Here is a 19,780-nt window from a genome sequence, read left to right on the forward strand (position 1 = left end):
CAGGAGGGGTTGGAGAGAGCTCCAGGAACCAGGAGCTAAATAAGCGAGAAGTCTATAATTAGAACTGAGATGAGCTTTCTGCTCTGACGCACATCTCACTCCCCCATCTTTGGACTTCCTTTGTTCGGAAGCTCCTTTGGTATGTTAATCTGTTTTCTGTTGCTACTGTAACTACACCTGAATCACTCGTTCACAAGCAGAGCCTCAACGAAAGCCCAGCACTGTGTCGCTGGAACGCTTTTAATTAAGTTTTGGGACTAAAGAAGTGGCTGGGAATGTTCCAAAATTCCTCTAAAAGGGTAAATTAAGGAAAGTCGATTGGAGATAATCATTATTTGAACAGTCTGCTGCTGCTGATGATGCACCTGTTAACACCTCAAGAGGGTTTATTATTTTCAGAGTACCATTTACTGTCATCCGGTTGTCATCTGTCTTCATTTCTGCACTATTTCCAATATTACCCAATAAATACCCACTCCTAAGGACTATTTCGGAAGAACTGACAACGAATCAACTTCTCAATCGCCCCTCTTCCGCTCACATATGAAATTTATTTTATATTTCATTAGTAAACATCGCAAAAGGTTTTGTCGCATGTAGTTACTAACTAAGCGATTACCTATTCCTCCCCTTAGCCTTCGCCCTCCGCCCTCCACCCGCCACTCTCTGCAATGCTGAAGCTCGACTGACCTTAGGCATTTTGAACCCAATTTGTAAGCAACAGAAAGAGAGAGAGAGAGTGAGAGAGGGGTGGTTGGGTAGGGTAGAGAGGGGTACTACATACATGGCTAGTAGACCTTCAGTCCGCCCCAAAACAGAGAAAACACAGAGAAGCAAAACGATTGCGAGAGCTTAGGGGCCCCCAGAGCCTTCCCCTAGAGGGAGGGGGAGATGGGGGAGGGGAGAGCCCACCTTCAACTTGCGTGTTGCCACCGCTGGCGGGGCCATTGAATTGTTCATTCGGTCATGGCTACAACTGTGCTTGGGCTTGGGCCTGGGCCTGGGCCTGGGTCCGGGCTTTGCGGCTCATTAGAAAGTGAACGCTGAACCGCTGAATGCTTAAGAGACAATACCCGAACCGCACCGCACCGAACCGCACCGAACCCCATACCCACAGACGAACCCAAACCCAAGACGTCGCATCGGATCGGATCGGATTGGGGGTCTAATGAAGCTTGACAGGGCTGCCTATCGGGGACCATGGATCGGTTCAAGATTCACTCTCCTCTGTCATTAGGGTTTTCCATCTTCTGCTTTTTCATTCAATTAAATGTGTAACACACGAATCCACGACAAAGATGAGCTGCGCTGCTGACGGATGGATGGGAGATACGAGTGCGAGCACGAGCACAGCAGCCCCATGGAAATGTTGAAAGAAAGATGGGGCGCAAAGACACGAGACAGAGACAGAGACCCAGAGAAAGATACAAACCAACAACAACAAAAAACACACACACACAAAAAATGATGTTAGTGGGAAATTTTTGTGGTTTCATGAAGTACTACGCCGCCGAGTACTCCGATAGTCCGATTCCGACTTGGAATCACTTTCACTTGCACTTCGCTTTGCTTCCCTCCGCCCCGCCGCTCCACTTGTTGTTTCTTCTCTTGGCCATGAATGAATCCCCGCCACCCCCTCTCCATACACCTCTCTTCATTGAGTGGGGCTGCGGCTGCCCACTGGCCAAGCTTTTTGTATACCGCTTGCCACCGCCGACGCCACTGGCGCCTTCATCAATCAACGAGCAGCGGCAGAGGCAGCAGCAGAGGCAGCGGCAGAGGCAGCAGCAGCAGCAGCGTTGGCCGTGCTTGCCGCTCATGTGGCATAGACAATGGGAAAGTTCGCCCACAAGGGTTCTCTGTGCCGCCCGCCCCCGTTCGGCTCTAAATCACGTACCACCTCCACACCCTCCCATCCCCATCGGTATGTGTATCATTACCTCGTGTCTCTCGTCCATTGATTTTCGTGTGTGCATTTTTCATTGGAAAACTCATGTTTACAAGCGATTAGCAGCTTATTATTATTATTTTTTTATTTTTCCTTTGCTTTTCTTGTTTCCAATTGAATTTCTCAATTTGTTTTCCCATTGTCTGCACTTCTTCGAGGCACGACTCCGTCCTCCCCCTTTCCGCCCTCCGCCTTTGCCTCTACCTCCTCCAATCATCATCTTTTGCCATGTTTATCGGATAATCCAAGGCGCTGAAAACCGTTTGATGGCCTTTTGGAGAAAGACAAATCTTGGGGCTTTACATAATCCGAATCCCCACTTCCCACTCGCAAATGGTCATCATTATGCGAATTTCATTTCTTCATTTACTATTTTTGGATGGTTAGAGTGAATGTCGAAGCTTCTTTTCTTTCATCTCTCACTCTTCTTTTATTCCTATATTTTCCAATGTTTCTTCCCCAGAAGCTAATGAACTTGAACGAGACACCGCAGCGCAATCGGATTGTGGGTAGAATTGAGTAATTCAAATAAAAGTCCGGGGCTTTGCAATTATTCAACCACAACTAAAGTTCGGATTAGTTGATTTTAATTCGTTTGAATGATAGTCTAGCTGGGACTATGGAGCTCTGCCCCTCCTGAAAGCTCTCTACTATCCATACACATGTTTTTTGTAGCTGCTTCGATTTAAGTTTTGAGGAGAGCTATGATTCCTCTTCCGCTTTTTAAAGATTTCTCTATGTGAGTTTTATATGAATTGTTGAGTTTCTAGTCTCGTAGAACTCATAAGTAAACCATGCAAACGCGTCACTCCTCTGAGTAAACCTTTAAAGGTACTCTATTTTCAGTTTTTTCCAAATATGCATAATATTTTCTGTGTAAATCAAAATTTTTGTGCAATAAATAAATAAATTGCAGACGGATTCTACAGGTATGAATAAATCCCTTTTTTTATTTGTAGATCTTGCAGCCATATTCTTGGATTTTTTGATAGCCGTTTGCCCCTAACCCAGATCATATTTCTCATCGAAACCCATGGGTACAATGGGGTCATTCACGGGTCAATGGCTTCATTGCATGCACAGCAGTGGCTTAGAGTTACCCCTTTCAACCCTTGCCCAACCGAAGAGGACAAAAGAAGTCTGATTAATTCTACAGAGATTACAATACCCTGCATTTCGTGGGGGGGGGAAGGGGGCTGCATTTCGTCAGGGCTTTGATTCAATGCAAATTTCCAAATGAAAACAAAAACTGCATGCTCTGCCGACGCCCAAGAAGACGCTGCCGCCGCTGTCGCTTCTTGTCTGCATCTTGCGTCTGCATCTGCGTCCGAGTCTACAATTGCTGCTGCAGAATTGGGCAACGATCCGGCCCGAGAGCCCAAGACAAAACGCAACAAAGGAAACGAGAAAACATCGAAAAACAAAACAAAAAACAAAGCGAAGCAAAACAAAACAAAACAAGCAAGAACGCTTCAGGCGATGCTTCGACGTTTGGATACCCTCTAATTGGATTTATTATTTATGGAAATTACATTTAAAATCTCAAATTGAGGGGGATTATGTACTAATCTGATGCCCTGCAGCCCATCAGAGAGTACTACATATATACAGGGTATATTTTAGGCAGCGGTCGGCACGCACACATTCACGTCTCCTGCAGTGCGTTTGTGTGCGTAGACAGCAGGCAAAAGGGGACTCCTTGCCGACCGCCGATTCAAAGACCACCAATATACCCTTTATCAAGTACGAATACCCTGTATAAAAAACACTTTTTCAGTAGGTTCTTGGGTTTTGCATATGTATAGCCAAGAGTGGGAGGGAGATAGCCGGGGCATCCACACAGCGGGGCGGGGGGAGTGCTGGAAGCGACTAAAGTTGGCTCCAAGAAATTTGGCTCACACATAACTAGGACGACAACAACAACAGCAACAGCGGCAGCAGCAGCAACAACTGCTTCAAGAACTGGTTAATGTGTGGTGTGGTGTGTGCCAACCGGCAAGCGGAAAGCGGCAACCGGCAACTGTTTGCTGCTGCCCCTGTACTGCCCCCTGCACTGCCCCCTGCACTGCCCCCTGCCTCTTGCATGCATGACGTCAGCCATCAGCCCCGAATGGAAGTCCGTACATCGTACAGCCCCAACCTCCCCCCAACAGCCAGCAGCCAGCAGCCAACCGACAACTGGTTTCGCACTTAATTTAGATGCTTTCCATGCGGTGCGCATCGGGTTTTGCTGCTGATTTCGGCTGCAGCTCATCTGAATTTATTTGCTTTTACACTGTAGGCCTACAAACCCAGAAGCCTACAAAAGAGGAATCTGCAAAGGAGGATCCCCAGGCAGAGAAGAATCTGCCAGTGGAGGCCAGAGGAAGGAGAGCCGGCATATCCAGTTGCAGCGGGAAGTACGATCATTCATCCATCGATGGACCTCTATGGAGATGGAGGGGGAGGGGGAGGGTGAGATACAGAAACTGCCTCGCATTGCCTAGTTTTATCAATCATCGAAAGTCTAACGCTCAATTAGCATTGGACCGAACGGGAGCTGCCGCCGCCGCCGCCAAATGAGCGTCGGAAAATCTCACTTAAAGGTGAAGCTAATCAACGCCACCCCGTGGGTCACGTGGGGACCCAGAGAGCCCCAACAACTTGGGAACACAACAATGGAATGGAGAGGGGCAACAATAAAAGTGAGAAAGTCATTAAATAATCCCACGACACGACTTTCAACTACTGGAAAAGTCTGTTGCAAAACCCAAACAGCGGCTGTAGCAGTGGCACTGACAGTGGGATCGGGGGCTGGGTGCTGGGTGCTGGCTGGACTGTGGGAATAATGAGACGATGAAAAGAAAGACATTTTCAAAGGGAAATGTCCGGCCATCAAAGAAATGGAACTACTTTCAATCGATTTCCAGCAGACATTTAAAAAAAAAGTTCTGAGTATCGCAAACCTCTTAAACTCTTAAACTATCAAAAGTCAAGTCTCTGGGCCTTAACTTAATCGAAGTGTACGTTTTTAATGAGAGATAATGAGATAAGATATCCGCTAATTAGAATTTTGCCTGGAAACTTGGCAACAAAAACAAACGAATAAGTATGCCGTCTTTCGGTTATAATTTATAGATTGCTATGGAATTTTCGGCTAGAACCAAAGATAGTGGCCAAAAACGTATGACTAAGAAATGCTAAAATATTTGTTTGTTTCCAGAGGCACATTCCTTAGAGAAGCTTTTCTCCAGGAGAATCACAAGAGTTTCTCATTCGAAGAACTTGTATCTTTGACAATGAAATCGAGGAAATTCTGGCTACCCCACTGCTGTGCCTGGTCCTAATCCCCAACACACTTGCCCGTCGCAAAAACCCGGATATACCCGTACCGTACCCGTTGGACTTTAGCAACAAATGTGCTCGCTTCTCTAGAATCTGCTATCTGTTGGCAGATAGGTTATATTTGTGGCACTGGTCGCCCCATTTGACGGCTATGTACATACAATCACGTGTTTATCGCTGGAATTTCTATGCGCGTGCCTCCGCCGTGGGAGTTCAGCCCCCAATGCCCATCCCCATCTGCAGCCCCCATCTCCCAGCCCAACATTGTATTCAAATGTGGGCGTACGGATGGTATGTATGGCAAATGCCAGAGTTCAAGGTTTGTGTGTGGATGGATGCACACAGCGCACAGGCAAAGACAACAACAACAAGCAGTCATACTCGTACTGGTATTCGTACCAATATCATTAAACAGGTCGAGAAATTCCGAATTTATGTTTGCGCAAATACAGTGAAAGCCCTCATTGGAGGAACAGACAAATCCCTTGGGGGGGCGGGCAGCTCTCTTAATTGGAAAAACATGTACATAAGTACGACCAGAGAGACGGATAGCTCGGCGGATAGCCAGCTCCACTGTCAGGACGAAATGCTAGGAGTAATAGGAAAGGAAAGCCCTGTACAGCTGAGTACAGACATATGCTCGTTGAACCAGAAGTAATGATGGGCAGGGCCACCCTTTTATGGCAAAGGAATTGCAAAAAAAAACCTTGTTTCTTTCTTTTGCTTTTGCAAAACTTTTTACTCAACGAATGCTGTGGCCAGCGCCCTCCAGCGGTTGTTGGCGCAACTATTCCCACTGCAGCGCGGCGAACATTTTTATTGCATATTTTTCGGCAGCGCACACTATTTTTCAACAAATAAAATATATCTAAAAATTGCCTACTTTTCGGAGGAGGAATTAAATAGTCTCTCGAGTGTTTTTGTTGTTTTTGTTGCTGTTGTTGTAATCATATGCTGTGCTGTGTGTGGGCCCAAGCGACGACGACGCCCACTTGGATTGAGAGGAAAACTCGTAGGCGCGCGTGGGTGTGGACTTCAGAGGCGGCTTTAACCTTTTGTTGCTGCCAAGACAGCAGATCCATGGGATGCAGCAGCGGCGCTTCGTGTGTGGGCAGTGCGGGCAACCCACAAAAAGAGATGAAAAACCCCAATGATGCCATTGATTTTTTTGGGGCCCATCCCTGTGGCAGCATCACCCAATTGCGTCACAAATGTCCTCAAGCCCACACGCTAATCAAACCTTGAACTCTAGCCATTCACAGACGGCAGACGGGAGACGGAAGATGGGAGATGGGAGACGGGAGGAAGAAGGAACCCGTACATGTGTCCAAGGATAATAGAAATACGAAACCCCTTGAATGGGGAGAGTGCAGGACACTTACCAGTAGATCTCATTGGAGGTAATCATATTGGTGGTCTTGTAGTACTGGGCGGCAGTGTAGCTGCTCATTGTGTTTTAGCTGCTGTCATTTACTTATGGGACACGACTGTAGGAAGCGACTCTCTCTATCTCTCTCTCTCGCACTCTCTTCCACTAACTGCCTGGATAAGGGCTGGCTGTCTCTGTCGTGTTATCCAGTGAAATTGAATGGAATGGAATCGTAGGTTACGTTGGAACTAGGTTCTCCTCTTTGTATGGATTTCTTCTGGACGGTTTACGAACACTTTGGCACCACTGATGGACATCAATATGATGGCAAAAAAAAAATCAATACAACGGCGGGGGGTGTAGCATTTGGTCGTCTGAGTGTGTGTGTTTGTGTGTGTGTGTGTTGTGTGTGGGGCGCCACCAAAAAATTTCACTTTGAAGATATTTCCGTCGCGTCGGTCTTCCTTTTTTGCGATATTTTTGTATTTATAATCGGAAAGAGTATATGCACAGATGTATCTACGATATATGGCTATATAAAAAAAATCTCTGGCACACACACACGCACATATGTATGTATTATTAACGGGATATGAACAGCAGCGGCAGTAGCAGCAGCGGGTCGGGGGCGGGTTGTTGGTGGCGGTGGCGGCTACGGCTACGGCGGCAGACAGGCGAATACATACACGGGACGCGGCGACGGGTGGCAGGGAGGTGGAGGCGGTGGCAGTGGCAGTGGCGGAGGCGGAGGCGGCGAGGGCACACGCGAGACGAGAACAAAAGTTTCTCACTAAATTTTCAGCGACGGACGACACTTTTTGGCCAGACCCAGGGCTAGGGCTAGAACTGGGGATAAAGGACTCTCGGGTGCTCCTTTGGGGTCTAATCTAGTCTAGAGTACAGAGACGGCTGATGGCTCTGATTTCTCTGTGTGTGTGTGTGTGTGTGTGTGTGTGTGTGTGTGTAAGTGGGCGGGGTACGAAAATACTTCTAGGCGGAAAAGCGTCTGCGAAAAACTAACGTCGGATAACTGTATAAATGGGAGTAATGAATGTTACTGAAGGCCGTCGACTGAAGGCAGCCACAGAGCCCACAGAGAATGGAGTGTATGGCTCCTCAGAGAGCGGGAGAGAGAGAGAGCGAGAGAAAACCCAGAGAAATAGAGAGTACGAACCGCCGGCAAGAGAGAGAGAGAGAGCGAGCAGCGACAGATGTGTCGGTGGTCGTCTCTAGAGCGGGTTGTTTTTCCTCTCTCTTTTGATTCTTTTGTTTTTCTTGAATTTCTTTCTGGGGGTTGGAAACCCCCGTTGCAACGATGGGAAATGCATCAGAATGGCATCAGCAGGGCTCCTCGTGGGGCCCCATGGCCCCAAAAGGAAACCCCCCACCCCGTTAATTATTGATGTGGCATTGGAAATTGGCGGCACATAAACCCTTGGCCAAATAGTTTTATGGCGGCATTAAAAATCATTCCAAAATGAGAGGCAATTAACAACAGTTTCCGTTTTGGGCCGAGAGAGCGAGAGCGGAAGAGCGGAAGAGCGGGAGAGCCTGAGAGAGAGATTGAGAATTCAAAGAGAGCGCTGCCTTCCCCTTCTGAGAGGGGGTGCAATTGCTAAGCGGCTTTTTGCAGCAACTTCCAGAAAGAAATTCAAGATGTTTTCGAATGGAGGAAAAAACAACCTCCAGGAATTCCGCCCTTTAGATCCTTTGAAACGGGGCAAGCGAAATTGCACAAGGAGAGGCGCACGGTCAACCCTTAGAGTGGCGCAAAAGCGGGAGAGCGAGAGCGGGAGCGAGAGAGAGCCGGAAGCCAGGCAGACAGTCAGTCAGAGAGAGAGCAAAATTCTCAGACAGTTGGAGAGCAAAGGCATTGCCAGCCTGGATTACAGCTGAAATACACTGTCAGAAATGACTGAAAATATCATCGAAGTGTAAATACACCTGGAAAAATATTCTCTATGAATTCTCTTAAAATACATAGATTCCTAGACATGAATATATTCATAAATTAATAGAACAAAGAGCTGTCCATAGAAATGGGGCAAACTAATCCATTCCATGCCATTCCATTCTATTCCCTTAACCCATTTCGAAGAGGGCCATGATTGAGTAATTTACTTGGCTAATCACAATGAAATGAAATGAAATGAAATTGGTAATTGAGGCAGTTAGCATGGTTACCATGCCACAGAAGTGCTTGGGAACGAGCGGGGCCACCAGCCAGGCCAGGCTCCGTTACCAATCCCAGGCCTGACTCTGGCTCTCTCGTCTCTGAGGCACAGTTCCCATATGGGAGGTTGGTTTTGTTTGCCCCCACGATTGGGCGAAGACCCAGAAAAGTGATAGCTTCACCCTCGCTGTGCCTCCTTCACAGAATTTCATATTTTGCGTGTCTGGTGCGTGCTCAAGAGGCCTCTGTGGTGGTTGCCTCTGCACTTTCTATGGCCCCGTTGCATGCAACCGAATGCAGTCTAAGCCACACAAAGGTCTCTCTCGTCTTTCGTCGCTCGTCGCTCGTCTCTCGTGGAGCTTCGACTTCAACTTCAATTCTTGTGCGCGCTTTTCAAATGCAAGTCGGACAATAAGTATTTAATAATCAACAGCAAGAGCAGCAACAACACGAGGTAATTGCAACTGGCAATTGTGTAGCTGTGCCCCACAGCCCTGCCCCTGCCCCGCCGTACAACACGCCCCCATTCGTGCATTTTATTGTGTGAACAAAAAACAACTTTGAAAGAAGTTCAAAACTCTTTGAATGCGCCTGCCCTGCCTTCCCTTGCCGCTCAGACATGAATACTTCAGCGGGGGCGGTGGGCGGTGGGCGGTGGGCGGAAGGGGGGCATTCGAGGCGATAGTGCTTGACGAAGGCTGTTAGGCGGTGGGCTGGGTGGCTGGGTGGCGGGGCACTGTGGGATCCTACTTCGGCCGAAGGTCCACGCCCCACCGAAAAATGGGTCAGATGACAATGAAGCGCATCAAAAATGCAACTGCAGACCAGAAGGAGGAGGATGGATGTCACAAGAGCCGACGAAGAAAATGAACAAAAACGAAAATGACAATTTTCAGCTGCAGATAAGAGGGAAAACTTTTAATCTTGCATCCCCCAACCACCCCCCCCCCCCCCCCCACCCGTCCGCCTGTCCAGCCATAAATGAAAACAAACAAAAGCCGAAGAAGCTGCTGGAAAAGTCAGAAAAGAAAAGATGATGGAGCAGCCAGCCAGAGGAGAGATCAACTTGTGGAGAGAATAAACAGAAAAGAGCAGCCACAATATTTTCACATTCTTTATCATTCTCGAAATGGAAATGGAAATGAATGAGGGGGGAGGGGCTAGGGGGGGAGGGAGACCAAGGAAAGACCAACTTTGAGATTCTCAAGATGAATTAAGCGCAACGGCAACAAAAGATTTTCCCTCTTTGGCTGTCATAATATTGAAAGAGCCTTAGATGATGGCCTGCCACGGTTGGGGCGAGTGGGTGGAGTGGGGGAGTGGATTTGGGGCAGATCCACGGGACTGCAGGGACTGCAGACAGACGAATGTCCCAGAAAGATGACAAGTTATTAGCGGGGCGTTTGCTCCCTCTCCCCAGCGCGTTTCAGGCAATTTCCACTTGTAAATGCGGATGGGACTGTCAAAGGAAGTCAGTCAATCAAATGTTTCGAAACATTTCGGATATCCAGTGTCAGTTGATTTTATGTTAAACTTATGGTTATGGCAGACAGTTTAGAACCCTGTACTGGTTCGGCAATACGCGTCATGCGACAGTGCCCCTCGGTCGGTTGGGCGGGAAAGGGGCGGCGTTCTGGCTTAGAATTCGTAGAGAAAAGATGATGCAAAAAAATCATCAAACAGTGTTCCCATTATCGATGGATCCAAGGAGCAGAGAATACATACGAAAATCCACTGCTTTATCTACAAAGAAGTGCATTTTACCACCAAGAAGTGCATAACATATATTCCAGCACGTGAAGAAACCAATGAAGCAGTGCATTTATCTAAGAAGCAGTAAATGAATCGGACAAACAGTCGGACAGCCTTGTCACTCCATTGGATTTCTCTTTGTATTTCAGTCTCTAGAACTTTCAGTGAATGTCATGCCACAAAGGAACCATTACATCCATGTTGTTGACTCCTCCAGCCTCCCCCCTCTCTATTCTATATGTACGAATGAATGTCAACCCCCCCAACCCCCAGCCCCAAGCCTCCAAAAGCTAATAAACTTAAAACAAATTACATATTAAAATGCATCCAAAAATATGAAACGAAATAGAGCAGTGACCGCCTTGCTACAGGTCCCATCAGAGCAGAGCAGAGCGGAGCAGAGTCAAGTATTTGTATGCATATTATACGAATATGAGAATATATTTACGTGTATATATGTATATCCCTGTGTATATATGTATTTTCTGTGCACCCCATCTCTCTCTCTCCCTCTCGTTTTGTGTTGCTGTTTCATTTGTGTTGCAAAAACGAAGAAATGTCAGCAAACGCTAAAGAGCACTTCATGTACCCACGGACGTCAGACACATCATGCAGATGGAGTGGAACTGTGGCCTGCAGATGCGAGTTGGAGATGGAGATGCAGGAGGGGGGTGAGGGGTGAAGAACAACATGATGAAGAACACGATGCAGAACATCGGTAGGGTGGTGGCGCATGGCGTAGCACATCAAAACCGAGGGCCAAAAATCAACAAGCAACATGCTAATGAAACCGAAATACCCTTCCTTAATGGGGGTTTTTCTTGGAGTGGGCTGGAGTGGGTGGGTGGCATTAGCACACGATTCGATACTCTGCCGTGCTCTGGGCCGTGTGAATCTCCTTCACGGTAATCATTTCGAGCCTCTTTTATCGGAGAATTGTGCGTTCGGTCTAATTATCACACACGTAAGAGATCGTGATGGGAATAATGGTAGCACCCAAAGAGAGATCTACAGGTTTCTCCATTACAATGGGAAGAATTACAAGAATATGCAATGATTCGACACATTTACACATTCAAGTCGAGCTCTGAATGAATAAAGGATCATTTCCCATATTCAGAAAGTCCAGGCGGAAGCCAAAGAAAAGATTTAGGACTCCTGTTGCGTGTCTTTTCTTTTCATGGGGATCACAAAAGACTGTTTCTTTCCGTTCGTTTTAGTCCATTCCTTCAATGCAAACTGGACTCCCAAGTCCGTATGCCCCTTGGGGCGGGCAGATCATCGTCGGATGCTGGAGAAAGGGGGCGCAGCACTCCCGCGCGCTGAGCCTTCGAAGATGCACAAAAACAAACAGAAATGCTGTTACACGAGTGCCCGGGCCCAAGTGGCAGGCGGCGCTGAGGCATCCTCCATGGCACATGCAACATTGCAACACAGAGCCGCAGGGCAGGAGCCAACTCTCACAGAGTCAGTCTGCCGCCTCTTTTGGGGTGGTTTTTCATGCGAAAGAAGGACGAATGAAACACAGGACGATGACGTGTGGGGGGAAAATAGGGAACACACACACACTCAAAGAGAAATAAAAAACTGTGTTGAGATTTCTTCCCTTCCGCAGCATACCCACAGCGACGAGATTTCGCAGGAGTAGGGAAAGGGCGAGGGGCGGGGAGCGGCAGGGCAGAGCATCCTCTGATGCGATGCATGTGAATGCGAGACGAGGAATATGAAAATGAGAGGCGGCAGATGAGAGATGGAGAGGCGCTAGGTGGAGGAGGAGGAGGACGAGATGTGTGAATGTGCGAAATGGGACCAACGAGAGAGAAAGAGAGAGGAGAGAGAACGAGAATCCCCGCTAGAAATGGAAGAGTGTGTCGTCTGTGCCTGTCATCCGAGTGCGTGAGTTTTCCGTGTGCCGTGCCGTGCCCGTGTCCGTGCTCGTGCCCGTGCCCGTGCGTGTTCGTGCCTCTGTTTCTGTTTGTCTTTGTCTTTGTATGTGGTGGAATGGAATACTTTTACAGTTTGTTAAACTCTATTTTTAGAGCTCCCTCTCACTCTCTCTCTCTCTCTCCCTCTCTCTCACTCTCGCAGTCTCTCAATCTCTGCGGCCGCAATGGCCATGGGAAGGAAACAACCCAAAGCCCCCGCCTCCCGCCTCTGCGCGTGTGTGGGGGCCGCTTGTTGGCTTAGTTTTTCCACAGTCCACGCCGCAGTATATTTAATTTTGTTGCTGGGTTTTTCCTAATGCACTGCCGCTGCATGTTAATTTGATAAACACGAATTTCATGTAATTCCAGCTCCGCAGTTATTGAAACGTCTCCGAGAAGAGCTCCCAAAAAACTTGCCCAACAGACAAAACGGAACAGCAGAAACCCCTAGAAAGTATACATTTGGGGATACCCTAGCGAGAGATTCATTGGGGAGATCTATTGGAGATCCATTGGAGATGTATTGGAGATCCATGGGAGATCTTTTGGGGACCCATTGGAGATCTATTGGAGACCCATTGGAGATATATTGGAGATCTTTTGAGCACCTATTGGAGATCCATTGGAGATTTATTGGAGATCCATTGGAGATCCATTGGAAAACCATTGGAGATCTATTGGAGATCCATGGGAGACCCGTTGGAAACCCATTGGAGATCTATTGAAGATCCATGGGAGATCCATTGGAGATCTTTTGGAGACCCATGGGAGATCTATTGGAGATCCATTGGAGATCAATTGGAGATCTTTTGAGGAGCTATTGGAGATCCATTTCAGATCTATTTGAAATCCCTGGGATAGACATAGTCATAAGATTTAGTGCCAGATTTGCTGCTTTTTGAGTTTGTTTGAATTTTCTTTACCAAAAAAACAGTTGTTGTTCTTGCAAACCGATCGTTTCCATTAGGCATTAGGAGGCACATTAATGCCGCGTACAAAGGCACTTTGTGGGATTGGAAAAGCTTCTTCTCTGCTTTGCAAACAGATACTGAAAGTCGTGGTAGCCTCCTCAGCAAAGGGCAGGGTATACAAAGTTACACCATTTTCAATTTGGACAAACTTTAGTGCAATTTGTTAAGGGCCTAGACAGGGGGGAGGCATGGGGGTGATGTCGTTTATGAGCACCAGAGAGTCGGGGTCGGGAGTGCCAGAGGTGGAGAAGCAGTAGCAGGGAGGGTGGATATAGAGCGGTGTTGGAGTGGCAGAGAGGCAGGGAGGCTGGCGGGGGGGTGGGTGTCTAGTGTTAATTGAGTGTTGCAATTAGGCCAGGTGAAGAGGTAAAGAGAGAACCAGGGAAATTTGACATGGGTTCCATGGCTTACGGAGTAGATTGCCTTGGTGCCGGTTGCTGCTGTCGCTGCTGCTGCTGCTGCTGCTGCAACAGACGCCACGCAATTAACGGTAACTCAATTTTCATCCCAGAGGAGTCAACCTCTTTATATCAACCTCTCACCCACTATCTCCTTTCCACTCACCCTCTCTCTCTCTCACTCTCTCTGTGTGTGTGTGTTTAAGGTGTAGGAGAAATCTGACAGTCAATATATCGATACGAACATTTGTTTGCCTTCCCACGGCCGCCGATGGTGATAATGACCATCGATGGTGATGATGATGATGATTGATGGTGATCATGTTGCAGGCAGTCCCCCCCGCACTCTCTGGTAATGCAATCCGCTAATGCAACAACTCTCCAATTCAAAGCCGTTAACACTAAACAGAAATCGAATACGAGAGCAACTTATTAAAAACAGTAATACGGACAGCGAGTCAGTAATCGACGGAGAAAGAGACCACAACGAATTACGGATACCCTTCACTGAACAAAGGAACATTGAGGGGCGTTGAAAGGGCGGCACTTTTGATTCAAAAACACCAAAATGCCAGAAAAATACTACAAAATAGCCCGTAAATACAACAAAAAATACCAGAAAGTGGTGGAATAATACTATAATAAAACATATTGGAATACAATAGAATAAAAATACTAGAAAGTACTGAATACTAGGAAGTGCCAGAACACACTGAACTATACAGAAATTATAAGAAAGTGCATCGAAAATAAACACGTAATTTTAAAGTTTGTTAAAGCACCACAATTTCTTAAGAAATGTTCGAGGGAAAATGTGCATACATTTCTTAGCACATGTAATACGCGTAATATAACTGTAAGAACGTTAGAGTTGCAGTACCACCAACCAAACAAAAGTTCAATTTTATTCCGGCAAAGCCTCTCCCCAAAACGAACCAACTCCGAGGCCATGCCAGAGTATCTGGCTAGTGGCTGTAACTGGTTGTCAGTCCCCTGCACTCCCCTCCCCCTGCACTGCACCCACTGCAGGCCACTGCAGGCCACTGCAGGCCACTGGCGATCGCAGGCCGTGACGAGAGGCTGCTGACAATCGATTAATGGCACATATAAATGGCTATCTTCTGGTCGGTTAGTCGCTCGAATCGGCCACTCGATCGCCTCTCAGCTTTTGGGCCCGGTCCCAGTGTCCAGCTCCACAGGCAAGCTCCAAGCGGCTCCATCTTGTGGTCAGCGGAGCAGCAGCTTCGGCTTATACTCGTATTCGCTTTCAATTTGCATGTTTCTCGTATTCGTATTCGTATTCGTTTTCGTTGTCGTTGATTTCATTTTCATTTCACGTTTTTTTTTGTTTTTTTGGCTCGCCGTTTTTGTCTTTCGTCTTGTTTTGACACCCTTGAAGGGGGTATTATTATCTTTGGCAGAAGCTTTGCAGCACAACAAACGGAGGAGATAAACAAGGAAGTCTCTTCTACCAAATCTGTTGACTGCATACTCTTCTTTCTGCTGCAGGTAGTGGCGCCTTATTGGATCCCTAGGATCGTTCTTCAAGAAGAAAAGGCAACGCTTGGACTTGTGTGTGTTTTTCCCGAAAGCTCTATATAAGACTATATGATACAGAACAATGGTTTTTGGCAAGGGTATTGCCAACTTCGACCTCTGACGGATAGCCTTCCTCGCGTTGTTTCTCTTGTTTTTTGGCTTTTTTGTCAATGAATGAAATCAACATAAACAGCATTTAAACACACGAAATTATTATATATTGTGGGCGTTGAACGGAGTGCGTTCAACGGCGCCGCTGCGACGCTATCCATTGGGTCACCGCCGCCACTCACTTTGGCGTCTGCGCAAGCGTCGCAGCGGCTGTTGCTGCTGGCAGCGTCCATTGACGTTGAGGCAGAGGAGGCAGAGGGACGGCAGGGAGAGCGAGAAACTCAAAGAAGAGCTACAAAAGAGAGAGAGAGAGAGAAGTGCAGAGCAGAGCAGAGCAGAGCAATCTAAGGTCAAGTCGAGACAGCATCCATCCATTGGGGGACAGACAGCATCTTCGATGAATGATGAGCACGAGGCAAAAAGCCTTCCAAAAATGTGAGTCAAAGATCGAAGAAGTCGAAGAAACGATAAACCCACAAAAATATTCCAAAATCATATAAATCGCAATACATTTATTTATTGTTTCTGTAGCGCCTACACACACACACGCACAGACACCAACAACAACAACAACAACAACAACAGCTGTTCGAATTTTCGAGCTTTTAATTTTCGAACAAGAAAGCGAAAAGCAGTGCTCCCGACTAAGGGATATCCTCGAGAGAGAGAAACCAAAAAGAGAGAGACAGAGACAGGACTGTCGCTTAGTAACTCCTTTTGATCCTTATCAGGAATATAATTACACAGAGATTTTGGGCAAACAGCATACCCTTTGTGCACTAGCACGTACAGGGTACAAAAATGATATTTGAATATTTAAAGTGTAGGAAGAGGAAGAGCGGAACGGAACCACAGACAGCGGGCGCTGCACTCTGATAGATTGAACGAGTCAGAGCGAGAGGGAGAGAGAGTGAGAGTGCAGGAGAGAGTGAGACAGAGACAGACGGAAATTAAGCAACAACGCATTTTCTTGGCACTCGCAATTGGGGCGTGTGGTGTGGCAGCGCGGCCCCCACGAGTACTCTACTCAACCATGGCGTTGAAAAGAGCCCAAAAACAAAAAGAACCAAAGAGGGATCTTCCAAAATTTGGGTCAATGTACAGACAAACAAAATAAAATTAAAACACACACAAGAAAGAATAATTTTTCACGTTTTTCTTTATGGTTTTTTAATTTTACAACATTAATATGTCAAAGAGGGAGAGGGAGAGTGGGAGTGAGGGTGAGGTTGGGGTTGGGGTTGGGTTTGGGGGCAAGAAAAGTCAATGCACTAATGTTGGCTCATTTCCTTGGAAATTCCGATTCCAATTCCGATTCATTTGTTGTATTTTGCTGACTTCTTTACGAGTTTTGGACACAGCGTTAATTGATTTAGAGAGGAACGCGGCCCGCTCTGACCAGCTGCCACCAGGAGGGCTTTTTGGAGTATTGTAACCGGAAGTTGTCCGTCAGTTTGGTTTGGCACAACGTGTATGGGTGGCCACGGAGACCACAGAGACACGTTACCGTAGCGTAGAATCAAGATAAATGGGGACGATAGATGGGAAGATGTTGAAACATAGAACAAACCCCCCATCCACGCAGATAAGACAAGAGTCTACAAGTTATGATAAGAATAATGAAGAAATTACATCCATATAGGGGAGATATGGAGATTACTGTGATGATAAGACCCTGATGCTGTCCCTGGAAGTGTAAGACTTCTTTCACTAATTCTAGCTCCAATTCTGCTCAATTAATGATTCATTTACATAAATGTATGTGTACATTCCACAACAGTTACAACATTTTAAGGTCTAGTTCCAGTTGTTCGAAGGAAAAACTAGTGATTCATTGCCGCTGCGATAAGAACCCAAAGACCCCTTGGAAATACTTTGAATAAAGAATTTAGAGTGGAAAATTCACTTGAATATCATGGGATGTTGCATCACTTGCAGAAACAGCTGCTGGGATCAGAGATTATGACTCAGATATATTCCAAAAATCTGGCTAAAACGGTGTACGTAGTGCCAGATCCAACTCTGCTTTAAATTGAAGGGAAAACCCAACCAGATGTTGCCAATTATTCACAGAATATATATATATATATTCCACGATTCAGAACATTCGCCCAACAGTACAGCACTGTCTCTCTCTCTCTCTCTGTCTATCTTTCTCTGTCTGTCCATGATCGTTGATCATTATTTCTGGCCCATCATCAGCGTCCATCAGAGCCATAGACAAAGAATTGAATCCCACAGTTTTTTGGCCATTACAGAACCCAGATTGCTGGCCATTTTTGGGAAGATGGGAAGACAGCGGGCCGGGCCAAGCCAGGTCTAGTCGCTCGGCTCTTATGGCCATGTAAAGCGGCTGCTGTCACAGCCAGACACGATTGACAAGCCACCGTTTGGAGAGCAATGGGAGCAGCAGCGACTCCAGTTTGTTATTTGGATTTGGATTTGAATTTGAATTTCCGCTAAAAAGAGGGAAAGGGAGAAAGAAACCATCAACTCGGAAGTTGCCATTTGACAGGGACATCGGCATGTCCCATCAATCACTGGCTCAGTGGATGTGACTGACTGCGTAACGAGCTGCACGACATGTACTCAAAGATACTCCCCGCGAACACACCACAAGATACGAGCATAAAGCCACATGCAAAATACAGAATGCAGAATGCAGAGCTGGAGTACGCCCTCTAATTGATTACAGGGCTAATCCTCGAGTAACCCCCAAAGACTTTGGGGCACTGGCGCTGCCACTGGCACTGGCACTGGGAGTGGCAGTGTGGAAGCTGCTGCAAGCCATTGACACTCTGTTTATTAAACATTTCAAAGTATATAAATAAATGATTTTAATTATTATTCCTTGGTGGTGGATGGGCCAGTGCCCGAGAGATGATCTCATCTTTCAATTGAAAACTGAAAATTTCATTTCATTTCCAGTGTGTTTATTGCATGCATAATAAATGGGGATTGGAATGGTCTAGTCGGGACAGATGTGAATATGTGGATAGATGGGGCACAGGCGCTGGGGGGGGAGACTCTCACACACCATGTGGATCATTGGAATAATCAACATTATTGGGGCAATTCGGTTTTAGGGAGTGCCTGAAAGAGTAGTTTCGATACCGACTCCCTCTTTTTCTTTTCTTTTTTTTTTTTTGCAACATTTAGATCATCCAGTTGGACCCACCCCCCTCTCCCCTTGCATGTCCATTTGGCATATCTTTTAATTAAAAAAAAAAAACACAGAGAAGATACATATTTGCAACACGCATGGGGCAGGCAACCGCAATCTTCACTCCAAATGTTGCATGCAAATGAACAAAGGAAAAAGGGGGAAGAGACGCAACTACTTCACCTACTGCTCCTCCTTCACCTCCTCCTCCTCCTCCTCCTCCTCGTAGTAGAGTTACAGTACAACCAAAGCACTTCACTGTCATTAAGTAGTCGGAAAACGTTATCCCATGCCCCACGAGTGCCTCCCCCCCCCCTCGCCACTAGCATTTTTAAAACAGGGGCGTATGAAATTAATAGACTCTACCACTGCTCCTCCTCCAGTGTTCTTCTCCCCACTTAATTATCACAAAACAGACGAAAACAAAAACAACAACACAAAAGATACATTTAAAATGGGCAAGTGTTTTCCCTACTTCGCTCCCTCCCCCGCTCCCGCCCCCGCTCCCACCCCAGGCCCTGCCTCTCTGCCTGCGGGATGAGTTGTGCTGTGCGTGTGTCTGCTTTATTAGATGATGATAACTGGCTAATGAGTTGAACTCTGCGGCAGGCCGAAAGCCACCAACGACATTGTACGTCTCCCTCTCCCTCCCTCCCTCTCTCTCCATAAGAAACACTGACCAAATGCAGAGACAGAGACAGAGACACCAAGACCCAAGCAAAAACTACCGCAAAACCAGAGACGGGCGGAACGGAACGGGAAACCATACTCAGAAAGCTGCCCGCACATTTTCAACATCTTTGATCTTGAGTTTTAGAGTCTTATATGTATGTACTCTCTCTCTCTCTCTCTCTCTCTCTCTGCCATGCTGCAAAAGACCAACGACAATGGGATGAGGCTTGCTCTTCAAAGTCGGTAATATGCGATCTTCAATTGATTATAAATTCTAGACAAGTTCTAGAAGAAATACAACCAATTGAATATAAGAGAAGCAAGAGCTATTCTTCATCTTTTGTAAGAAAAGATAGCTATAAAGTATTCCATTACCAAAATTAGTAGGACATACATTCTTTGGGGAATTCCCCCCTTCACGACTTATTTATTTAA

General features: G+C 46.7%; 1 protein-coding gene across 2 annotated transcripts in view; it reads right to left on the bottom strand.

Annotated features, from left to right (window-relative positions):
• LOC108152078 (IQ motif and SEC7 domain-containing protein 2) overlaps positions 1-19,780 on the bottom strand; it is a 41,193-nt gene that overhangs the window by 18,238 nt on the left and 3,175 nt on the right. The window contains exon 1 of one of the 2 annotated variants that reach the window (XM_017281114.2): positions 6,655-7,179. The exons of the other annotated variant lie outside the window; for it this stretch is intronic. Within the exon in view, the coding sequence (XP_017136603.1) occupies positions 6,655-6,722 (68 nt within the window). The 5' untranslated portion in view covers positions 6,723-7,179. Of the gene's footprint in view, positions 1-6,654; positions 7,180-19,780 lie in introns of those variants that run through there. 2 annotated transcript variants of the gene reach the window in all.

The sequence above is a fragment of the Drosophila miranda genome, chromosome XR (genome assembly GCF_003369915.1).
Source record: "Drosophila miranda strain MSH22 chromosome XR, D.miranda_PacBio2.1, whole genome shotgun sequence".
Taxonomy (NCBI): domain Eukaryota; kingdom Metazoa; phylum Arthropoda; class Insecta; order Diptera; family Drosophilidae; genus Drosophila; species Drosophila miranda.